Genomic DNA, 25,687 nt, shown 5'->3' with positions numbered 1-25,687 from the left:
ATTGATGCTTTTGAACTGTGGTGTTGGAGAAGACTCTTGAGAGTCCCTTGGACTGCAAGGAGATCCAACCAGTCCATCCTAAAGGAGACCAGTCCTGGGTGTTCATTGGAAGGACTGATGTTCAAGCTGAAGCTCCAATACTTTGGCTACCTGATGCGAAGAGCTGACTCATTTGAAAAGACCCTGATGCTGGGAAAGATTGAGGGCAGGAGGAAAGGGGGACGACAGAGGAAGAGATGGTTGGATGGCATCACCGACTCTCAATGGATATGGATTTGGGTGGACTCCCGGAGTTGGTGATGGACAGGGAGGCCTGGCCTGCTGCGGTTTATGGGGTCACAAAGAGTCGGACACAACTGAGCGACTGAACTGAACTGAATGAAGGTTTGTGAATGAATGAATGGCAGTTTATAAAATGCCATTCTAAATAAAAAAAAGAGTCCGTAAAAAAAAGAAAAACTGTTATGCTTTCAATTTTTTAGTAAATTGTCACCATCAGATGACAATCCTGTAATTATTACTCTAGCATTTTGTCCACAATATATTTTCATGCAATTTTCCCTACAGAGCCATAACTCAATAAATATTTTGGAGATGGAGAAGAGCAATCTTTCACAGTACCATCTGTTCCTAATGTACACTTATTTCCCTTTAGGAGCAGAATTCCATATATTACTATCTCATCAAACACCAATTTTCTAACATATGTCTAAAAGTATAAGAATACAGTATCTTCCTATGCTTCTCTTTAAATAGCACTGTTATTTGAAGTCAAATACCATATGACTGTATTGAGCTTAATCTGATTTCTTTTTTATTTTTATTTTTTTAAATTTGGCCAAGCCACGAGGCTTGTGGGATCTTAGTTCCCCAACCAGGGATGGAACCTGCACCTATAGGAGTGAAAGTGCCCATTAATAATCACTGGACCACCAGGGAATTCCTTAACTTAATCTGATTTCTAACAGCCAAATTCCATTAGAGCCTTGATCAGAACAGGGATAAGTATCTTGGCTTCCTTTTCCTCATTTGCCTCTATTTGCCTCTTACTTGCCTCTAAGACAATATTATATGACCTCACAAACTGACTTTACTATAGAAAGAATATACATGTAGGAAATAACAGGGAAATAGAAAGCCAAGGAAAAGAGATTCACTGATTTAAAGCTAAGACCTTTAAACACACACAAAAAAACATTCAAAAACTGTCTTACTTTACTTCATTCATCTTCATGCCTTTTGCAATAGATATCATAATTCTGGATGCTCACGCAAAATGGGGCACTGAAATAGCCTTCTATTTTTTTTCCAATACCCTCATCTTACAGTTACATTCCAAACTTTACTGCTCCAGAAAAAGTGGCCACTAGCATGTGGCTTATGGAGCTCTATCACTGCAGCTCATATACAGTGTGATATTACCTGAAACCAGACAAAAAATAATTAAATAAAATGCTAGTGGTGCCTTGACTCCACCATGATTATGTGCTCACCTTAGAGATTGGTGTAATTTGTGTAATTACTTAATTAACACTAAAGAAAGAAGTTGATGAATGCAGGACTGAGAATTTTACATGCATTCTCTCCAATTCTTATAGCTCTGTAAGGCAGGCATAACATGGGCTGTGAGACTGACTCAAATGACTTTCCCCAAATTGTACAGGTAGTAAGTGATGAAGATGAGGTCAAACCAGATGTCCCACTGATTTACTCTGGCATTAACTTTTTTAAAAAAATGTATTTGTTTATGGCTGGCTAGGTCTTTGTTGCTGCACGTGGACTTTCTCGAGTTGTGGCGAGTAGGGGCTACTCTCTAGTTGCGCGTGGGCTTCTCCTCACCACGCCTCCTATTGTTACAGAGCACGGGATCCACAGCACAGGCTCAGTACTACGGCACACAGACTTAGTTGCTCTGGGGCATGTGGAATCTTCCTCGACCAGGGATGGAACCCATGTCTCTTGCATTGGCAGGTAGCTTTTTTATCTATTGTATCACCAGGGAAATCCTGCATTGACTCTTACTGACATAACATCCATCAAGGTCCAGGTATAAACTCTAATTACATTTATTCACTAAAATGGATATTTCCCCACTTGCTTGTGCCATCTTCATGAACATGTTTAGGGGGAAGAAATTATAATTACATGTCTTTAATCCATCCCCACACACATTTTAAAAACTAATGGATGTGTAAGAGCATCCCCTATATGAATGATTCAGATGCAACTATAAAAAGGAGACGAGACACATCTAACAGAGATTAGTATGACTACAAACAAAATGTTTCCGGAAATGCTAAGCAAGGACTGTACACTTTGTTCAGCAACATAGCACAAACAACTTTGTTATTGATGATATGCTCATGCTAAGACTCTAGAGAACTTTGTTTTATCTGTCAAGCTCTCTCTATCATTTCCAAACAGCATTTCTTCCCTGGAACACTGAATGAATGAAAATAACTCACAGCAGCCAGATTCGTCTTCATTAAAGTAGCAGTCAGGCACTCCATCACAAAGCAGGAGGGACGGGATACACTCATGGGTAGAGCACTGGAATTCTGTTTGACCACAGAGCTGGGGAAGGGGGCTGATAGGACAATCCATTTCATCAGATCCATCTGTGCAATCTTCCTGTCCATTACATTTCCCTGCAAGAGGGACACACTGGACAACGTAGATACAAGAAAACTGATCAGCTTCACACAGTGACGGCTGTACTGTGACAAGACCTGAAAAAGAGAGCAAGTCATTTTCACATTAGGCGAGTTAGCTCTCTGTCCAGTGCTGAAACATTGTAAGATATTTTCAATGAAACATTTAGCTAATTTAAGTATTAATTTTCTATTAGGAATAATAAGAACTCTAACATAACAGGCCAACATAATTACAGAATACACCTTATCCTAATCTCAGAAACATTTTTATAAAGGGCATCATTACTGTTAAAAAATGACACTTTCCAATTAAAGAGGAAATTGTGATTCATATTCTTAAATTCAACCATCAGATTTTCTTGGAGGAGTAAAAACACTTTTATATGGTAAGTTAGGCACTTTGAAGGGTTACATTAATAATTTTAGCATTTAAGGAAATTGGCATTATGTCCTTATTAACTGTTTCTCAGTGACTTCAGCTTGGGGAATTTGGCTCCTGAGAACTTGGGGAGGACTGAGTCACAGAATTGAGGCTGCTATGGTTTTGTCACATTATTCTTCGCTCTTCAATAAAAGTACAATATGTGCAGTCGTATCAGAAGTAGAGATGAAAGCATAGCTTAAGCCAAGATATCACACTAGTGAGACTCTTCAAGATAATGTGATTCATACCCAACAAGCCCATTTTATATATAAGGATACTGAGGCTTATAAAATTTTAGTGTCCAAAGACACAATGTAAGTTTAATGAAGTTTTATCACATGAAACTGTTCCACAGCAATGGTTTGAATCAACACTTAAAGCATGAGAGAAGAGTGCTGACTTGCTGCTGTTTCTAGAGGTCAGAGAGTATCTGTGAATATACAGGATTGCACTAATTTGCTGGAACTTTATTCTTGGAGCAGTCCTTCTAATTTTTATCATTTCTGGGACATATGCTAGTGGGCTAATCAGTATTTTAGGGGGAAAAAAATAGCATGTAATGGGGATTGGGAATTCCCTGGAGGTTCAGTGGTTAAGACTTCACCTTCCAATATAAGGCATGTGGATTTGATCCCTGATCAAGGAACTAAGATCCCACATGCCTTGTGGTCAAAAAACCAAAACGTAAAACAGAAGCAATAAAGTAACATAGACAATAAAGACTTTAAAAATGGTGCATGTCAAAAAAAATTCTTAAAAAAAAGGAAATAATGGGAACCAGTTCAGGAATACCTTTTTTTTGTGTTAGTTACATTTAAAAACTATTATTTATGGATTTTGTAAGAATGATAAGAATGGTGGTGTGAATTCATTTTAGAAATGAAATCTAAAAGTTTCTCTCCCACTCAGTAGTGATGATATACTCAGAACATATTTAAATTTGAACCCTGTGATGAAAGTCATGTATCTGAGGGAATTTTTGTTCATGAGAATAAGCATGTTTAAGTGGAGAGGGAAACATGTATGACTCTGAGATGTTTGTATCATGTTTTTATTTAATTATCTAAGATACAGCAGTGCATACAACTGCAGTGTTCCAATGGAAACATTCTGAATGAAAACTTAGAAAGTAAATTGGATTTAAATTTTTATAAATATAAATATATATATATATATATAGCATATATATCTTTTGATATTTAACCATGGTCAAATGAATAATTTCTCTTCATTCTTTTTATTAATCTCACATTGCAGGAATGGCAGACAGCCTTACTTTCATTTTTTTTCTCAAACATTTTATGGACTAAACTTTTATCTTTATAAACTTCCCTCAAGGTAGAACCTCAGCTCAAGGTTGAAAAAGCTGGATAAACTTTTTGCATGTGAAGAAAACCTAGAACTAATTTTAGTAATTAACCTATTACTTAGTTAAGCTATAAATCTTTTCGGAAAAAACACGAGGGAAGTAATTTTCTGTATTTCATAAGCTTCTTGCCTTATTCAAAATGAAGTATGTGTGCTTTCCTTTATATTTTTGCTTAGATAAGATATGCACAAATAAACTTCTCTCTTGTTTGGAGACAGCAATTCTGTTAAATTCTAGAATCATTTCTATCAAAAGATACTCAAACTCACTTGATCTAAGTCCTTCTTTACAGGAAACCTGGTAGGCTTGTATTGTCTCCTGTGGACTCTGTCTTGTATCGTCCAGATTTTTCTTGCAAGGTCAAGGCCCTCATTCCCCCGACTGCTGAGAGGTTACCAGATGATAGCACACAGCTGTCTACCTCTAGCATCTTCCCTCTAAAGTCACACACCCTTGCAGAGGCTGTTCCTGGCAGAATTTTCCAGTTGTCACAGTTGACCAATGGTGCTGGAAGGTTGATTATGGGGGAGACAGGTATACACAAACTCTCTGTAATTTTTACCTCATTTTGCTGTGAACCAAAAACTGTTTTAAGAAATAAATTCTGTGTGTACATCTCAGCACCAATATCCCTCAGAATCTGTATTCTAGCCTATGACTCATGTTTGATATTTTTCTTTTCAAATTTCCTGTGTTTTAGTTTCTCTAAGTTCCTTTTAAAATCCAGCATTTAAAATTCACAGGACTTATGTAAGTATTGGAGAAGGCAATGGCACCCCACTCCAGTACTCTTGCCTGGAAAATCCCATGGACAGAGGAGCCTGGTAGGCTGCAGTCCATGGGGTCGCTAAGAGTCAGACACGACTGAGTGACTTCACTTTCACTTTTCACTTTCATGCATTGGAGGAGGAAATGGCAACCCACTCCAGTGTTCTTGCCTAGAGAATCCTAGGGACGGGGGAGCCTGGTGGGCTGCCGTCTATGGGGTCGCACAGAGTCGGACACGACTGAAGCGACTTAGCAGGAGTAGCAGCAAGTAAGTATACTGTCCATTGGTCAAGCCACATGGTCCATTTCTTCCCATGCCCAGTGAGCTGCTTAGTCAGTTGTTTAAAACCAATAGAACTGAGGTGCAGGGCCAGTGAATGCACAAGAGAAATGGCATCATTTCAGTCACCCTGCTTATTTAACTTATATGCAGAGCACATTATGAGAAACGCTGGGTGAGAAGAAGCAGAAGCTGGAATCAAGATTGCCAGGAGAAATATCAATAACCTCAGATATGCAGATGACACCACCCTACGGCAGAAAGTGAAGAGTAACTAAAAAGCCTCTTGATGAAAGTGAAAATGGAGAGTGAAAAAGTTGGCTTAAAGCTCAACATTCAGAAAATGAAGATCATGGCATCCGGTCCCATCACTTCATGGGAAATAGATGGGGAAACAGTGGAAACAGTGTCAGACTTTATTTTTCTGGGCTCCAAAATCACTGCAGATGGTGACTGCAGCCATGAAATTAAAAGACACTTACTCCTTGGAAGGAAAGTTATGACCAACCTAGATAGCATATTCAAAAGCAGAGACATTACTTTGCCTACAAAGGTCCATCTAGTCAAGGCTATGGTTTTTCCTGTGGTCATGTATGGATGTGGGAGTTGGACTGTGAAGAAGGCTGAGTGCTGAAGAATTGATGCTTTTGAACTGTGGTATTGGAGAAGACTCTTGAGAGTCCCTTGGACTGCAAGGAGATCCAACCAGTCCATTCTGAAGGAGATAAGCCCTGGGATTTCTTTGGAAGGAATGATGCTAAAGCTGAAATTCCAGTACTTTGTCCACCTCATGCGAAGAGTTGACTCATTGGAAAAAGACTCTGATGCTGGAAGGGATTGGGGGCAGGAGGAGAAGGGGACGACAGAGGATGAGATGGCTGGATGGCATCACTGACTCGATGGACGTGAGTCTGAGTGAACTTCGGGAGTTGGTGATGGGCAGGGAGGCCTGGTGTGCTGCGATTTATGGGGTCGCAAAGAGTCAGACACGACTGAGTGACTGAACTGAAGTGAACTGAACCCAACTTTGCCTCCTTGAACATGGACATGATTGTTCATTATGTGTGAGAGTTACTTTGAGGGAATGTAGCATGATCAGAAAAGGCAATGGATGACTTTCAAGCTGGAATCAAGAGTGCCAGGAAAATATCAACAACCTCAGATATACAGATGATACCACTCTAATGGCACAAAAGTGAAGAGGAATTAAAGAGCCCCAATTGGAAAAGATCCTGATGCTGGGAAAGATTGAGGGCAGGAGGAGAAGGAGGTGACTGAGGATGAGATGGCTAGACAGCATCACTAACTCAATGGACATGAATTTGAGCAAACTCCAGGAGATGGCAGAGGACAGGGAAGGCTGGCACGCTGTAGTCCACAGGGTTGCAAAGAGTTGGGCATGGATGAGCAACTGAACAACAAAAGTACAACCAGAGCAAAAGAAAACCAACATCCAGAAAGTCAACTGAAATAAACCTCAAAGAGTAAAGTGAGAATAGGAAGGATGAAAGGTAAGAAAGAGAGATTGAGGGACATCAGGAATGTTGGTGACTGTGACAGGGGCAGAGAGAGAAAGTGGAAAGAAAGACAGTGCAAGAAAATGTGGATTCATTTTGACAATATGATTCAATCTTTAACTTATTGCTGTTCAGCCAACATTTCTCAAGCTGTATCTGATTAGGGGAATTGTGAAGACCTGATACCATGAAGACTTAGTACAATTGTACACACATACACTCACACACATATTATATCATCTTAGCTTTAGGGGCATGTTTCTCAAATAGATCACAAGTCTAAAGCATGTTGGGTTCAAAAACCAAGGGTATCTCACATTGTGGTTTGCAACTGATTCACAGTCCATGAGGTCGCAAAGAGCTGGACACGATTGAGCGAATTTTACTACTCTTTGCAGGCTGGAGCTGATTGAAGGCATTGTTAACTAACTTTTGCATTCCCAGGAATCAAAGACATTCCTCTCATTACCACATTCCACTTCATATTGTGCTATGTAGACAGGTACAATTTCTAACACTATGGATATTTCTTTGTTCTCCTAAAATGATGTTCAGTGTCATTGTTCACTTAGTTTGGGTAGTAGCTGAAATACCTTTTTTTAGAGCAATAAACATTATAAACAATATAAAGCAAAAACATTTCATACTGATGATTTACAGTGAAATACAGTGTAGCATTCTCATGAATTTCATGTAAATTCAATAAAAGTCTAAAAGTGCCCAAGGAAAATCTCATGGATTTTGATCTTTATGATTAATATGTTTAGTGAAAGCAAAATTGATTGCCTGTTTTGGAGGGAAAGAAAAAATATGCACAGGGGAACTTTAGTTTTAAAGAGCAGGAATTAAGCTTTTGCCAAATCTTGCCATACTCAATGACATAAATGGTAAAATGCTTATGTAAAATATGATAGCCAGTTATAAATTGGTAATTCTTTGTCTTTGGCCAATACTTCATTAACAACATTCAAAAATGTTACAGGAAGCTACAAGAGGGGAAGCAGATGATAAAGTTTTAACCTGAATTCTGCAGAACTCTTGATTTCAGATCATTTTGAATTAAAATTTAATTTTTATATCTTTGCAAATCACTTCATAAAGTATAAAAATATTTCTTTTTCAATTAAAAATACTTAGCTTTAATGTGGAGTCATAAAAGAATCATTTTTATCTTTTTATATCATTTAAATATTTAATAGTTTAAATATTCCTAGAAAGATGGAATGTGACTTCAGGTTGAACTAAAGAAGATAGAAGAGCCTGACATAAACAGAGCAGTATGGGGAGCGCTGGAGTGGGTGATGAATCAGAACTTGCGTGGGTGGTTAGAAAGGCTATACAGAAATGTCAAAACTCTAACGCAGTAAACAGAAATAAAGGAAATTTAAAAGTTTGCAAAAGGTGAGTCCAAAGTTTTGGGTTGACCAAAAAGTCTGTTCAGGTTTTTCCATAACATCATATGAAAAATCTGAACAAATTTTTTGGCCAACCCAATAGAAGCTGCTAAGTATTTGAAAAGAGATGCCATATGGAAAGTGATAATTATTTTCAGAGTGAATGGCAGAGCTAGTTAAAGCTAAGGCTAAAATAAAGATAGAAGAATACTAGAAATTAAATTTGTTTTACATTTGAGAAGAGACCATATATCTACATGACACAGAAATCAAGAAAAATGGTAACAATTATTGAAATTGAAAAAGATAGAAGAGACAAGTTCAAAATTGATACAGACATACAGATATGCACAGACATACAGATGGCAACCGCAGCCATGAAATTAAAAGATGCTTGCTCCTTGGAAGAAAAGCTATGACAAACTTAAACAGCCTATTAAAAAGCAGATACATTACTTTACCAACAAAGGTCCATCTAGTCAAAGCTATGGTTTTTCCAGTAGTCATATATGGATGTGAGAGTTGGATTATAAAGAAAGCTGAGTTCTGAAGAATTGATGCTTTTGAACTGTGGTGTTGGAAAAGACTCTTGAGAGTCCCTTGGATTGCAAGGAGATCAAACCAGTCCATCCTAAAGGAAATCAGTCCTGAATATTCGTTGGAATGATTGATGCTGAAGGTGAAGCTCCAGTACTTTGGCCACCTAATGTGAAGAACTGATTCATGGGAAAACACGCTGATGCTGGGAAAGATTGAAGGCAGAAGGAGAAGGGGACGACAGAGGATGAGATGGTTGGATGGCATCACCGATGCACATGAGTTTGAGCAAGCTCCAGGTGTTGGTGATGGACAGGGAGGCCTGGTGTGCTACAGTCCATGGGGTTGCAAAGATCGGACATGACTGAGCAACTAAACTTAACTGAACAGATTAGTACTGATAAATGCATATATGTACTTTTGTGTAACAACTGTGTGTATGGATATATGTGCTCATGCACTACACACAGAGGCAGGTTATTTGAAACCATGAAGCTCTTTGCTAGTGACAGAAAGGCTGGAGGAGAGACACACGGCAGTGGATGTTGGGTTACCTACAACATGAGGTTGTGATGGAGCCGCTCTCTCCCCAGCACACAGAGGCTGGACGTGAGAGAAAATAAAAAAACACAGTTTCCATACTGGGGAAAATCAAGAGCCGAAGGAGCAGAACATCATTTTTACCCAACATCAGTATTTGCCACAGTGATAGCCAATACCTTCCTAACTATAAATAGTGATTCCACTGCAAATGTCTGAAACTGCATAAATGAAGAATTTTCTGCCTACTTATACCCTTCAGTAATCTAAAACATATGTGAATGTGGAAACATGCATAAAATATGGAATGTTAGAACAGTTGTTGGTCATTCCTTTCTTGTCATGAAGCCTGGAACCCAGAGAGAGACCCCAGTGGATAAGAGATAAATTCCTCTCTTATCATCTCCAGATAATGCTATACTATACTTCTTGGTCTGCCATATCTATGCTGGTGTGGCCTCTTTTGTATGCACTGTTGGGTCAGGTAAAGTACTTGACTTAATGTACTGCTACTGTTCACTGATAGCTCTAGTTCCATATTAACTAAATTTTAATAGTCAAAGAATTCCCCAAATGTTAAACTCTTGACTTCTATATTAGGGCCAATATTATTAAGTACACTCCCCTTTTAATCCATGCTTTACATTGCTTCAAATATATATTTCCCAAAAGAAGAATCCTGCTCAAAAATGGTTCTCCAATGTCTGACACAATGAAGTCCGCTGTCCTCATAAGATAAAGGTCCACTGTCCTGTGGTTATTCAGTGACTTAACTCCTGGTTCAGCCTCACCAGTGCTCTCCCATTAAGCCTAAAATTGCAGAGGAAATAGTGACTCTCTTTCAGTTATGACTGTATTGTACTCTGCCAATTATGACTGTATTTTACTCTTTGACTATTTCAGTTATGACTGTATTGTACTCTTTGGGCTTCCCTGGTGGCTCAGATGGTAAAGAATCCACCTGTAACATGGGAGACCTGGGTTCAATTCCTGGGCTGGGAAGATCACCTGGAGGGAGGGAATGGCAACCCACTCCAGTATTCTTGCCTGGTGGATACCCATGGACAGAGGAGCCTGGTGGGCTACAGTCCATGGGGTCACAGAGAGTCAGACACGACTGAATGACTAAGCACAATACTCTGTCAGTTGAGGTAAGGCAGAGAAGAGAATGCTGTTGTCATTCCTGTAAGTGGGAAGGTTTTCACTTATAATTATGAGAGGGTGTCTTGGCATCAATCAATTATTACATCTTTGTCTCAGTGTAGAAGGGTTGAGATGGAGAGTGGAAAGCTGTTTCTTTAACACATTCTACAAATACACACAATTGAAGGCAATCTAAGAGTCTCAGGCAATCTGTCTGTGAGGGAACATTGCTGAATTTCATACCTACTTTGGGGACTTTCTACGTGTCCCGAGAAAGTCAAAGGAGAGAGGCAGATACCAAGATGAAGATATGGAGGTGGGCAGTAGAGACGACCAGTCAGGAATTAAATATGGTGGTTTAGAGATCTCCCAGCTGTACTGTAGTGACTGCCTCTATGATCCAAGAGAAAGTGCTGGGGATAGCCCATAACTTTTAGTTAACAGGGCCTTGGCTCTAAGCACAAAGACAAATACTTCCAGCTATGTTTAACTTACTATAACTTTTGAGGAATAGGAATGAATAACTTTCTCTAAAGTTTAGTGTTCTATATGATTGAATTACTATTAATTTTAAAATCACATAATTTGAAGACTAATTTCTGCCCTTCTAATAAACCCATTTAAAATGTACAGCTATATACCTGAAACTAATACAACATTGTAAAATAAAATTTTAAAAGTTAAAAATACACTTTAAGTCAAAAAGAACTCATAGAAATAGTACTTCATTCGTTGCTTAATGACAAAAATTGATTTATTGGGAAGATTAAAAAATGATTATTTTAAAATGCGTTGGATTATTTTGCTCCATATGGAATTCTATAGGAGGCATGCCTATTTAACATACCTTAATTACATTTTAATCAGAAACAGCAGAATGGGCAAAATGAAAGATCTGGATATTTTAGAACTTGAACTGACTTCTTATCAATTATCTCCATCCAACAGAGAAGACCAACTATGGGTCTATTACTCCTTTATACCTTTTTCTAATAAAAAACTGCTTATTTCTCTAACCTCATATTTTTTATTTTGAGGAAGTTCATATTAGTGAAAATGATAACTCATATATGTAAACCCATTTATTTACTCTTTGTTAAGACAAGAAAGTTGTTTTTTATTTTCTATTTTCCTATTTAAAAGAGTGGTCAGTCTTTGCTGAGTAAAATATTCTCACCATGCCAGTAAGATGCTATCAGAAAAACGGGCATTCTGTTGAAGTCACTTGTTTTCAATGAAAAGAAAAAGGCCTTTCTTAAAATAGATTTCTTAGTGAATGAGTGTCACTTTCTTATTCTATTTCTTAGGCAACAGACAAACACCCTTGTTTTCGTAGATCTGAATGTTTTCCAGATAACAACATATGTGTTCCAGGGAATAAGGAGACCTGTAATAGAAACAGACTTAAATAGCCCAAGAGAACTAAACAGGCCCAGACTGACCTTGGCTATTGAAAAACTCCCAGAATCCCTCAGATACACTTGGCTTGGTAAAACATTTGGCCTGCTGAGTATTTCCAAGTAAAAGGAAAAGAGTCAGCAAAGGTTATGATCATTTTCAAACTGACTGTGCAGTAGAGAAATAACAATCTCCATATTTTATTTTAAATATACATATATTTATATACTATGGTACAAAATATATATGATTATGTGGTAAACATCATTTTTCACATAAGAGCATTCACCTTTAAGACAGAGAAGTGTGGTTTATTGTTATGTTCAATATAAGGCACTTGTCAAATCCAGGCTAATGGAGTATGGTTCCTACTGGGACTGATTTTTCCATGGTTGTCATTTGGATTTCTTGCCCCTAATTCAACAGAATTCCTTCCAGTCTGAGGATCAGCAGGAAATCAAGTAAGAACCACCTCATAGTACAACAGACAAGCTCCTCCAAATGTAGTTAAGAGGGAATCCAGATTTTACTCCTATAAATTGGCTTGGTATTCGCTTTTAATGTCATTTTTCTGGTTCCTGTGTTTTTCCCTTCTAATCTAATGTCCTTTCTGGGAATAAAGAGGAATTATTCTATTATTTGACAGACTGTGAGGACTTCACAACCCACAGTAACAGATTTAAAACATAATAATATTCTATAAACCAGTAAGTGAATCAGAATGAACAGACAATAATTTTCCTTCAGCTTTTTGTACATTCATTATTATTCCTTTAAAGATTAGGCCCATGAATGACTCACTGAATCAGTATTATAAAACAGACCCATGTATTAAAACTATGGTTTATTTATCTACAGTTGCTATGATACCACTTCTGATATAAAATGGATATCTACTCTATATCATATACTTTTTTCAAATTTATATTTTTATCCATCAACCTAAAATTAAAGATCACTTATACACAACAAAATTTTCTTTAAAAAATAAGATAATGGAAATTTTTCAATGTAGAGGAACTAAAAGTGACAGAACTAAAAGCTACACATATCACAAAATACTATGCAAGATATACTACAGGAGAGCTGCAAATTTAAGTCTAAGACAATCTGGAACAGAGTTTATCTTCCTGCTGGGACTATCAAGGATAAATTCAAGGATAATGACGGTTTTGCTCTGCCCTAGAAAGTGAAAAAGGATTTTAACAAGAGGAGATAAAGGACAGGGCATTCCCAGCCTGAGAAGTGGTAAGATTAAAGTTAATGAGATGAGAGGAGAGAATATAGGAAAATATAGGACAAGACTAGAGAAAGGCAAGAGGTCCTGTTTTAAGGGATCATTTTAGAACCAGAATCACACACCTAGCCAGGAGCTGCAATAAAGGGTAAGCAGTGTATTCAGCAGGCAACTGAGAGTCTCTAAGTATTTTTCTTCTTCTTTATAGCTGGTCTGAATTACTATATTTTGATTAGTCTCAGTTTTATTTCCTCTCTCACCACTGGCATATAGATAGATAATTTATTGTTTCTGGTCAGCCATATAAATTGAACCATATGGTTACCGAATATTCAGGCTTGATTATAAACTTTTTTAAAGAAGTAGAGGAATGGTGATCATCCAGGTGATGGATGATGTGGAAATTAGAAATGAAAGAGTAACTTACAAGACTCTGAAGCATGGGCATTTGACTAGGGCTTGGTCAATAGTATGCTTCCAATCAGTTCTTTTAATTTTGTGGGAAAGAGAAAGGCACAATTAGAGAATACTCATAATGATGGCAGGGAAGTAGACAGGTCAGCTCTGAAGGAAGTATTCATAGGCAGTGGAATTAGGCAGTTTTACTCACTTTCTGCTCATTTTTCTTAGACTTTTAGTTTTACATTTAATTTTTGGAGTAATCTAATATTCTTTCAATAAACTTATTTTCTGCCTTTTAAGTTAGCCTAAGTCAGATACTGTTGCTTGCAATAAAAAAGAAAAACCTTTCTGTTGCTATGATAAGAAAACTGCAAGAAATACTTTTTTGGAACTTACACTACAGTAGGGACTAGAACATTAAGTTGATCATTATGTGTGAGTAAATTAGACACATCGGGTATGCAGCCATAAGAGAGATTCTGATGAGTCATAAGAAGCCCTTGAACTACAGTCTGAGCAACAAAAGGGAACTGGGGGGTGGGGGGTGGGGGTGGGGGAAGAAGGCGAAGTCTATAGAATATGCTGCCTGAGGTATGCTTGGAATAAGCAAATGGAGTAAAAAATACTGGTTTCAAAGTGAATATTTGAGAAAAAAAAAGGCACTAAAATATTGATAATATCCTTTATGGCTATTCATAACCAAGACGTTTTGGGGCTTTGAAAATATCAACTGATACAAATGCTATAAATATCCTTATGATAGGGTAAGTTTTCATTAGCAATATTCTGGATACATTATGTGAAATAAATATGCCCATCCTTTGCCCTGACTTTGCACTCCAGGATGTCTGGCTCTAGGTGAGCGATCACATCATCATGGTTATCTGGGTCATAGAAATCTTTTTTGTATAGTTCTGTGTATTCTTGCCACCTCGTCTTAATATCTTCTGCCTCTGTTGAGTCCATACAATTTCTGTCCTTTATTGTGCCCATCTTTGCATGAAATGCTCCCTTGGTATCTCTAACTTTGTTGAAGAGATCTCTAGTCTTTCCCATTCTACTGTTTCCCTCTATTTCTTTGCATTGATCACTTAGGAAGGCTTTCTTATCTCTCCTTGCTTGAACTGCATTCAAATAGGTATATCTTTCCTTTTCTCCTTGCCTTTTGCTTCTTTTCTCAGCTATTTGTAAGGCTTCCTCAGACAACCATTTTGCCTTTTTGCTGGAGTGCGAGGTCAAGTGGGACTTAGGAAGCAACACTATGAACAAAGCTTGGAGGTGATGGAATTCCAACTGAGCTATTTCAAATCCTAAAAGATGATGCTATTAAAGTGCTGTACTCAATATCCCAGAAAATTTGGAAAACTCAGCAGTGGCCACAGGAAGAGAAAAGGTCAGTTTTCATTCCAATCCCAAAGAAAGGCAATGCCAAAGAATGTTCAAATTACCGCACAACTGCATTCATCTCACACGCTAGCGAAGAAATGCTCAAAATTATCCAAGCTAGGATTCAACAGTACATGAACAGTGAACTTCCAGATATTCAAGCTAGGTTTAGAAAAGGCAGAGGAACCAGAGATCAAATTGCCAACATCTGTTGTATCATCAAAAAAGCAAGAGAGCTCCAGAAAAACATCTACTTTTGCTTTCTTGACTATGCTAAAGCCTTTGATTGTGTAGATCACAACAAACTATGGATAATTCTTAAAGAGATGGGAATATCAGACCACCTTACCTGCCTCCTGAGAAATCTGTATGCAGGTCAAGAAGCAACAGTTAGAACTGGACATGGAACAATGGACTAGTTCCAAATTGGAAAGGAATACACTGAGGTTGTATACTGTCACTCTGCTTATTTAACTTACATGCAGAGCACATCATCCAAAATGACAGGCTGGGTGAAGCACAAACTAGAATCAAGACTACAGGCAGAATATCAGTAACTTCAGATATGCAGATGACACTAAACTTACGGTAGCAAGCAGAACTAAAGAGCCTCTTGATCAAAGTGAAAGAGGAGAATGAAAAAGTTGGCCTAAAACTCAACATCCAAAAAACTAAGATCATGGCATCAGGTCCAATCACTTCATGACACATAGATGGGAAAACAATGGAAACAGTGGGAGGCTTTATTTTCTTGGTCTCCAAAATCACTGCAGATGGTGACTGCAGCAATGAAAGTAAAAGATGCGTGTTCCTTTGAATAAAAACTGTGACTAATCTAGACAGCTTGGAGAATTTTGAGCATTACTTTACTAGCATGTGAGATGAGTACAATTGTGCGGTAGTTTGAGCATTCTTTGGCAATGCCTTTCTTTGGGATTGGAATGAAAACTGACCTTTTCCAGTCCTGTGGCCACTGCTGAGTTTTCCAAATTTACTGGCATATTGAGTGTAGCACTTTCACAGCATCATCTTTCAGGATTTGAAATAGCGTAACTGAAATTCCATCACCTCCACTAGCTTTGTTTGTAGTGATGCTTTAATCTGTATGCAGGTCAGGAAGCAACAGTTAGAACTGGACATGGAACAACAGACCGGTTCCAAACAGGAAAAGGAGTCCAGCAAGGCTGTATATTGTCACCCTGCTTATTTAACATATATGCAGAGTACATCATGAGAAACGCTGGGCGGGAAGAAGCACAAGCTGGAATCAAGATTGCCCGGAGAAATATCGATAACCTCAGATATGCAGATAACACCACCCTTCTAGCAGAAAGTGAAGAAGAACTAAAGGGCCTCTTGATGAAAGTGAAAGAGGAGAGTGAAAAAGTTGGCTTAAAGCTCAACATTCAGAAAACGAAGATCATGGTATCCGGTCCCAGCACTTCATGGGAAATAGATGGGGAAACAATGTCAGACTTTATTTTTGGGGGCTCCAAAATCACTGCAGATGGTGACTGCAGCCATGAAATTAAAAGACGCTTACTCCTTGGAAGGAAAGTTATGACCAACCTAGATAGCATATTCAAAAGCAGAGACATTACTTTGCAAACAAAGGTTCGTCTAGTCAAGGCTATGGTTTTTCCTATGGTCATGTATGGATGTGAGAGTTGGACTGTGAAGAAGGCTGAGCGCCGAAGAATTGATGCTTTTGAACTGTGGTGTTGGAGAAGACTCTTGAGAGTCCCTTGGACTGCAAGGAAATCCAACCAGTCCATTCTGAAGGAGATCAGCCCTGGGATTTCTTTGGAAGGAATGATACTAAAGCTGAAAATGCAGGACTGTGGTCACCTCATGCGAAGAGTTGACTCATTGGAAAAGACTCTGATGCCGGCAGGGATTGGGGGCAGGAGGAGAAGGGGACTACAGAGGATGAGATGGCTGGATGGCATCACTGACTCGATGAATGTGAGTCTGATTGAACTCCGGGAGTTGGTGATGGACAGGGAGGCCTGGTGTGCTGCGATTCATGGGGTCGCAAAGAGTTGGACACGACTGAGCGACTGAACTGAACTGAACTGAACCTAGACAGCATATTAAAAGGCAGAGACATTACTTTACCAACAAGTATGTCTAGTCAAAGCCATTGTTTTTCCAGTAGTCATGGATGGATGTAAGAGTTGGACTATAAAGAAAGCTGAGCTCTGAAGAATTGGTGCTTTCAAATTGTGGTGTTGGAGAAGACTCTTGAGAGTCCCTTGGACTGCAAGGATATCAAACCAGTCAGTCCTAAAGGAAATGAGTCCTAAAAATTCACTGGAAGGACTGATGCTGAAGCTGAAGTTCCAATAATTTGGCCACATGGTGCAAAGAACTGACTTTATTAGAAAAGACACTGATGCTTGGAAAGTATGAAGGCAGGAGAAGAAAGGGATGACAGAGGACAAGATGGTTGGATGGCATCACCAATTCAATGGACATGAGTTTGGGTGAGCTCTAGGCATTGGTGATGGACAGGGCAGCCTGGTGTGCTGCAGTCTATGGGTTCGCAAAGAGCCAGAACAACAGCAAGTGAACTGAACTGATTCTTCGCCCTGGACCACAGCTGTGGTCTTCACTCCTGTGTGGTGTTGGTAGGAAGCAAACACCATTAACAGTGAGGATCCTTCCTCTGAAGTGTGTGTAGAGCAGCCTATGTAAAGAAAAAGACGGCATGCTTTTCTTCTTAAACCCACCAACCTGCAGTGATATCATACTGGTAAATAAAAATTAACCATGCTGGAGAATCGACACCAAGGAAATAGGAAAATGCTACACACGGGGCTTTTTTATCCTCTTGAGAACTAGCTTACCAGCACACCACTGAATATTTCTCAGGAATATTCATTGATGGCTCAATAAACCACTTTTCTACGCCTGATGCTGCCTTCAAGTCAAATGAAACTGTCTTAGAACCATAGTTTAGAGCTAAGAGAGTTTCAATTACATTTACTACTATTTTAAGCTTTCAAGGATGCATTGCTATCCCAATATGTCCTTAGATATTAAACTTCTGGAGAGCTGGCAGTAATATTATAGGCACATATGACTTTTGAATCTAAATTCAGGGCAGCACACAGTAGATTCACAGCAAACTTTAGTTACATGGGATTCCCTGGGAGCTCAGCTCATAATCTGCCTGCAATGCAGGAAACCTCAGTTTGATTCCTGGGTCAGGAAGATCCCCTCGAGAAGGGAGCAGCTACCCACTCCAGTATTCTGCCCAGGAAAATTGAATGGACTGTATAGTCCATGAGGTCACAAAGAGTTGGATGCAACAAAGCAACTTTCCCTTCACTTTTGGTTAAATGAAGGGCAGACTTACTCAAGTTTACAAACACAGCAAGTAATGAGAAGTCTTCTATGTCTTCCCACAATGACATTTCTGCTCTAACTCCTGGACCCTCTGAACTTCCTCATCATTCTCTCTGGACTGTCTTCTTTTCTAGATCATTTTCTATCCCTTCCTTCTGCTTTCCTGATCCTCTTTTACAAATCCCATCCCCTATGATCATAAGATAGTAGAATTAAAAGAGAGAGAAGACATTGTTTATTTCATCTCCCTGGTAATATAACATGATCTAAGGAGTTTAAATTTCTTTGAAAATTATATAAGAGTTTGGTGATACAGTCATGATTTAGACTCATGTCTCCAAATTTTTAGTATAATTGTTATCTTTCTACCTCTCAATACAGTCACACAGAGTACATTGGACAATTCACACAGCTCTGTCTATTGCTGTCTCTTTCCTTTTTCCAAAAACAAGGGTTAGAAAATAAGACTGGAGGCAGAGTTCATTGTTGGTAGTGAAGAGGGGTATCATATAAATTCAGTTGATGATTTTTACTTATTCATCTTTTCATTTGACATATTTATTGTTTATTCATAGGACATGTTTATTGAGTATCTCCTATTTAACAGGACTCCTCTAGGAATATAGAATACATCACCGGAGATAATATAAATGATGAAGATGATGAAAACAGACAAATATGTCCATTTTTAAATAATTTGCCTTCAAGAGAATATACCAGTCCTGGAATGCTCCAGAGTAATACTCTCTGTTCACATCCAGAGATGGGAAAAAAGAAGAAAAATCTCTATTCAAGAATGAGGTGAGAGCTACTGTCATTTAGCAGTGATAATATAAATAAGAACTTGTGGCTGCCTATTCCCCGTGAATTCCTTATGAATTTCATTATTTTGTTTGGCACCTTGCTAGTTGCTGTCATTTTATATTTACCAAGTCAAGTTAAAAGGGATGCCCCAGGATAACATTTCTTTTTTTTGGAATTGCATTCACTCCCCAAAGATCTATTTTCTTTCAATTTAACGACAACAGCAACAACAAAAAAATGTAGCTGGAAAGATTGTTCAAAAAGAAGAACTAAAAAAGCCCAAAGTTAGTGGAAGGAAGGGAATACCAAAGATTAGAGCAGAAATAAATGAAATAGAGACTAAAAGCACAATAGAAAAGATCAGTGAAATCAAGAGCTGGTTCTTTGAAATGATAAACAAAATGACAAATCTTTAGCTAGACTCACCAAGGAAAAGACAGGACTCAGATAAAATCATATATGAAAGAGGGGATGTTATAACCAATAACACAGAAATACAAAAGATAATAAGAGACTACTACATACAATAATACGCCAAATACATTGGACAATCTAGAGGAAATGGATTGATTCTCAGTAACACAATCTTCCAAGACTGGTTCAGGAAGAAATAGAAAATCTGAGCTGATGGATGCTAGTAAAGAGATTGAATCAGTAATTAAAAATCTTCCAACACACCAAAGTCCAGCATAAGAAGGCTTCACAGGTGAGTTCTACAAAACATTCAAATAAGAACTAATATCAGTACTTGTCAAACTCTTCCAAAAACAGAAGAGGAGAGAACACTTTCAAACTCATTCTGTGAGGTCAGAATTATATACATAAACAAAATAAGGACACTATAAGGAAAGAAAATTACAAGTCAATATTCCTGATGAAAATGAATGAAAAATCTTCAATGAAATATTAGCAAACCAAATTAAACAACACATTATAAAGATTGTATGTAATGATCAACTGGGATATCTTCTAGGGATGGAAGGATTACTGAAAATCTGAAAGTGAGTCAGTGTGATACACCATATTAACAGAATAAAGGATAAAAAATCATATGATCCTCTCCATAAATGCATAAAAGGCATTTGGCAAAATCAACATCCATTTTTTGCTAAGAATTTTCCCAAAGAAAATATAGAAGAAATGTACATCAACATAATAAAGTCCATAGAAGACAAACCCACAGCTGATGTTATACCTAATGATGAAAAGATAAACACTTTACCTCCAAAAAGATCAGGAACAAGACAAGGATGCACACTCTATCTACTTTTATTCAATATAATATTGAAGTCCTAGCCACAGCAATCAGGAGGAAAAAAAAGTAAACAGCATCCACATTGAAATGGAAGAAGTAAAACTGTTACTATTTGCAGGTAATGCGATAGTATACATAGAAAACCCTGAGACTTCACCAAAAAAATTCCCTGTTGGAAACAATAAATAAATGCAGCAAAGTTGCAGCATACAAAATTAATGGACAGTTTGAAAGGCAATGACCCTACTCTCTAATGTTGATAAAGTGAAGGATTTTTATGAGAACAAATAGCCACTTAAATGGAAGCATCTTAAACATCAGAAACTCAGATTTTTGTTAAAGGTATGATTTCTTAGAAAAGGAGTTAATTACAAGACTTTTTTTTCCTTGATGCAATAGGATAAGAGTTCTAGATTGTAATGTAGAAACAGAAGGGGAAAAGTTAATCTGGATGGAAAAGACGGGTGAGCAGAAGAGTCTTTGGGCAGTTACTGTGAACCTTTGGAAATTAAAAGAAAAAATAAGACAACAAAGCTATATTGAGAAAACTAAATTTTCTCTGGGTTTCTTAAAGAACTTTAGTCAAAGCTACTTTGTTGCCTAGAGGATATGGAAATTTCATGATAAAGTTTCATGGAGAGAAACACTTTACCTCCAGCTGTGTATACTGCTCTTTCTACAATGCATGAGTAAGACGGCATGAAAAGAAACGAATTCCTCAGAAATTCCCAATTCTTTTATGTTTAGATATCTAAAACAGTCTTTGTACAGCCCATTTTCAGAAGGAATTGCTTACCTCCAAATACACATTCTGGGGTAAAAGAGATGTCATCAAGGGCGATAAAGATGTTCTGTTTTCCACTCAAATCAGCTTCAAATGCCACTTTAAATGGACTGTTACTCGAGAGAGGAACATGTCCGTACATCCAACCAGTTCGTTTATTGCCAATCACTGACCACATAAGGATGTTTAGTCCAGATTCGTCAACGGTATACACCTAACAACAGGGAAGAAAACAAACAGAAAAAAATCAACTCTTTGTGGTTTAGGTATTAGAGGAACACGGACATCCAGGTTGTCAATGAAAGAACGGAGTCTGGCAATGTGACAACCCAATAACAATACTTCTATATGTGTAAAAGCATGGTTGCCTATGGATGTTATATTTCTTTGGTGAATCAGACCTTGTTTAGTTCTGTCATACTGATTTCTGTGTACCAACTTAGATATGGCTCCAAAGTTCAACTATTTCAAGTCTCTAAAAAGCTGGAGGAGGCGTGCAACCAGAATTTTTTACCACTTAAAAAACAACAACAACAAAAAAAACCAAAAAACCATGGAACAACAGACTGGTTCCAAACCGGGAAAGGAATACTTCAAGGTTGTATATTGTCACCCTGCTTATTTAACTTATATGCAGAGTACATCATGAGAAATGCTGGACTGTATGAAGCACAACCTGGAATCAAGATTGCTGGCAGAAATATCAATAACCACAGATACGCAGATGATACCATCCTTATGGCAGAAAACAAGGAAGAACTAAAGAGCCTCTTGATGAAAGTGAAAGAGGAAAGTGAAAAGTTGGCTTAACACTCAACATTCAGAAAATTAAGATCATGGCATCTGGTCCCATCACTTCATGGCAAATAGATGGGGGAAACAATGGAAAAAGTGACAGACTTTATTTTGGGGGCCCCCAAATCACTGCAGATGGTGACTGCAGCCATGAAATTAAAAGATGCTTACTCCTTGGAAGAATTATGACCAACCTATGCTATGCTAAGTCACTTCAGTCGTGTCCGACTCTGTATGACCCCATAGACGGTAGCCTACCAGGCTCCCCCGTCCCTGGGATTCTCCAGGCAAGAACACTGGAGTGGGTTGCCATTTCTTTCTCCAACGCATGGAAGTGAAAAGTGAAAGTGAAGTCGCTCAGTCTGACTCTTAGCGACCCCATGGACTGCAACCTACCAGGCTCCTCTGTCCATGGGATTTTCCAGGCAAGAGTACTGGAGTGGGGTGCCATTGCCTTCTCTGACCTACCTAGATAGCATATTAAAAAGCAGAGATGTTACTTTGCCAACAAAGGTCTGTCTAGTCAAAGCTGGTTTTTCCAGTTTTGGAAAACTACTGGTTTTTCCAGTAGTCATATATGGATGTGAGAGTTGGACTATAAAGAAAGCTGAGCGCTGAAGAATCGATGCTGTTGATCTGTGGTGTTGGAGAAGACTCTTGAGAGTCCCTTGGACTGCAAGGAGATCCAACCAGTCCATCCTAAAGGAAATCAGTCCTGAACATTTATTGGACAGACTGATGTTGAAGCTGAAACTGCAATACTTCGGCCACCTGATGTGAATAACTGACTCATTGGAAAAGACCTTGATGCTGGGAATGATTGAAGGTGGGAAGAAAAGGGGACAACAGAGGATGAGATGGTTGGATGGCATCACCGACTTGATGGGCATAAGTTTGAGTAAGCTCTGGGAGTTGGTGATGGACAGGGAAGTCTGGTGTGCTGCAGTCCACAGAGTCACAAACAGTCAGACCCAACTGAGCAACTGAACTGAACCTAACTACAACATTAACTTCACATTCTTTGAAAGAGACAGACTATTTAGGAGTAATCAGAATCAAAGTGCCTCTTAACAGCAGAATGACCTATGTAGCATTCAATGTTAGCCTGATACCTCTAAGTTTTGTTTTGTTTTTTTTTAATCCCAATTAGTAATATAACTGTACAGACTACCTTCAAAACGCCTTCAAAGGATCTTCCCTCAAAAGGAAGGAAATTTTAGACTGTAAAACTACAAACAGGAAAAAAAAAATGGAATTATTATTTGATTTACTCTTTTAGTGTATTCTGAAGAATTGTAAATATTTGGAAAAATGATTTCTGGTTCTGATGGCTAACTGAAAACATATGTTTATCTATACACCTCAAAAATGTTTCCATCCACAGAAACACTGGAAAATTAGGAGCACATCTACCAATGTACAAAAATGGTAAATTCTTTCTGGAAGTTTTAAATTAAATGAAAACTGTTGGTTGAAATTACATAAACCAAAAAAAAAAAAAGAAGAAGAAAGAAAGAAAGAAAAGAAATTACATAAACCAAACTAAGGAATTTGCAAACATCCACAGGTGAAAAAAACCCACAAAATTGACTGTTCCTAGCAGAATTCTGGAATAACTGTAAGAGATGGACAGCATAGAGAAGAATCTATACATGTGTCACCAGCTTATAATTAATCAAAGAATTCCATGAAAAGCCCGGTCAGTCATTTTGTTAGGAGTTATTGATGCAGACTTGCATACCTAGAACACAGAGGTTGGGTATATACTACTGGAGAAAGTATTTTGTTATGGTGGCCATGAGCAGAGCAAACTAATGAACACATTAAACAAAAATAATTCAATATAGTGGACTGCACAGGGATTAAGACTGAGGGTAGGAGGAGAAGGGGGCCACAGAGGATAAGACGGTTGGGAGGATTATCAACTCAATGGACATCGAGCAAACTCTGAGAGATAGTGAGACAGGGAAACCTGGTATGCTGCAGTCCATGGGGTCGCAAAGTCAGACATGACTGAGTGACTGAACAACAATAGGGATTAATAAAGAGTAGTGAGCAAAGACCATGCTCTTTGATAATTATCATTGATAATTATATACTGATGATATCAAAGGAATTTTAAAGAATACAATTGCCAGGAAAGTAGATGACGTTTACAATATGCACCTAACTTTAGTAAGTCATAGAGCTGTTTGAGAGGGTTAGTTTAGGTCAATAAAATTTTGCCAAAGGTCCTTTTTTTTTTTATTTGCGGGATAGGTAGTTTAAAGTATGCAATTAATTTTCAACAAAAATGGATAAATATTTTATAGAGATTTACTAAAAAATAAGTGTCCACTTTACAGAAAAAAATATAGCAATTAGAATGTAGAAACACAGGAAATAAGAAGAAGTAAAGGAAGTACAATCAATCTAAATGAAGACAGAGCTAACACGGTAAATAATGAAACAAACAAACAGACAAATAGAAAACGTACACAAAAAATGGTTTGTATAGATGCGAAAGAACGGCACTGATTTATCACATCTTAGATTACAGAAAAAAAAATCCAGCCATAAGCTGTTTATAACTGATGTTCAGTTCAGTTCAGTTCAGTCACTCAGCCGTGTCCGACTCTTCGTGACCCCATGAATCGCAGCACGCCAGGCCTCCCTGCCCATCACCAACTCCCGAAGTTCACTCAGACTCACGTCCATCGAGTCAGTGATGCCATCCAGCCATCTCATCCTCTGTCGTCCCCTTCTCCTCCTGCCCCCAATCCCTCCCAGCATCAGAGTCTTTTCCAATGAGTAAATTCTTCGCATGAGGTGGACAAAGTACTGGAGTTTCAGCTTCAGCATCATTCCTTCCAAAGAAATCCCAGGGCTGATCTCCTTCAGAATGGACTGGTTGGATCTCCTTGCAGTCCAAGGGACTCTCAAGAGTCTTCTCCAATACCACAGATCAAAAGCATCAATTCTTCAGCGCTCAGCCTTCTTCATAGTCCAACTTTCACATCCATACATGACCACAGGAAAAGCCATAGCTTTGACTAGATGGACGTTTGTTGGCAAAATAATGTCTCTGCTTTTGAATATGCTATCTAGGTTGGTCATAACTTTCCTTCCAAGGAGTAAGCATCTTTTAATTTCATGGCTGCAGTCACCACCTGCAGTGATTTTGGAGCCCCAAAAAATAAAGTCTGACACTGTTTCCCCATCTATTTCTCATGAAGTGATGGGAGTGGATGCCATGATCTTCGTTTTCTGAATGTTGAGCTTTAAGCCAACTTTTTCACTCTCCACTTTCACTTTCATCAAGAGGCTTTTGAGTTCCTCTTCACTTTCTGCCATAAGGGTGGTGTCATCTGCATATCTGAGGTTACTGATATTTCTCCCGGCAGTCTTGATTCCAGCTTGTGCTTCTTCCAGTCCAACGTTTCTCATGATGTACTCTGCATATAAGTTAAATAAGCAGGGTGACAATATACAGCCTTGCTGGACTCCTTTTCCTATTTGGAACCAGTCTGTTGTTCCATGTCCAGTTCTAACTGTTGCTTCCTGACCTGCATATAGATTTCTTAAGAGGCAGGTCAGGTGGTCTGGTATTCCCATCTCTTTCAGAATTTTCCAGTTTATTGTGATCCACACAGTCAAAGGCTTTGGCATA

The 25,687-nt window shown here is 38.3% G+C and overlaps 1 protein-coding gene across 3 annotated transcripts in view; it reads right to left on the bottom strand.

Annotated features, from left to right (window-relative positions):
- The window catches only part of MALRD1 (MAM and LDL receptor class A domain containing 1), a 554,066-nt gene that overhangs the window by 113,230 nt on the left and 415,149 nt on the right, over nucleotides 1–25,687 (bottom strand). For all 3 annotated transcript variants that reach the window (XM_015474019.3, XM_015474018.3, XM_010811194.3), the window contains exons 34-35: nucleotides 21,256–21,457; nucleotides 2,466–2,729 (exon numbers count right to left, since the gene is read on the bottom strand). In XM_015474019.3, the coding sequence (XP_015329505.1) occupies nucleotides 2,466–2,729; nucleotides 21,256–21,457 (466 nt within the window). The remainder of the gene's footprint in view (nucleotides 1–2,465; nucleotides 2,730–21,255; nucleotides 21,458–25,687) is intronic.

The sequence above is a fragment of the Bos taurus genome, chromosome 13 (genome assembly GCF_002263795.3).
Source record: "Bos taurus isolate L1 Dominette 01449 registration number 42190680 breed Hereford chromosome 13, ARS-UCD2.0, whole genome shotgun sequence".
NCBI classification, from domain to species: domain Eukaryota; kingdom Metazoa; phylum Chordata; class Mammalia; order Artiodactyla; family Bovidae; genus Bos; species Bos taurus.
This window is presented reverse-complemented; position numbering and strand designations above follow the sequence as displayed.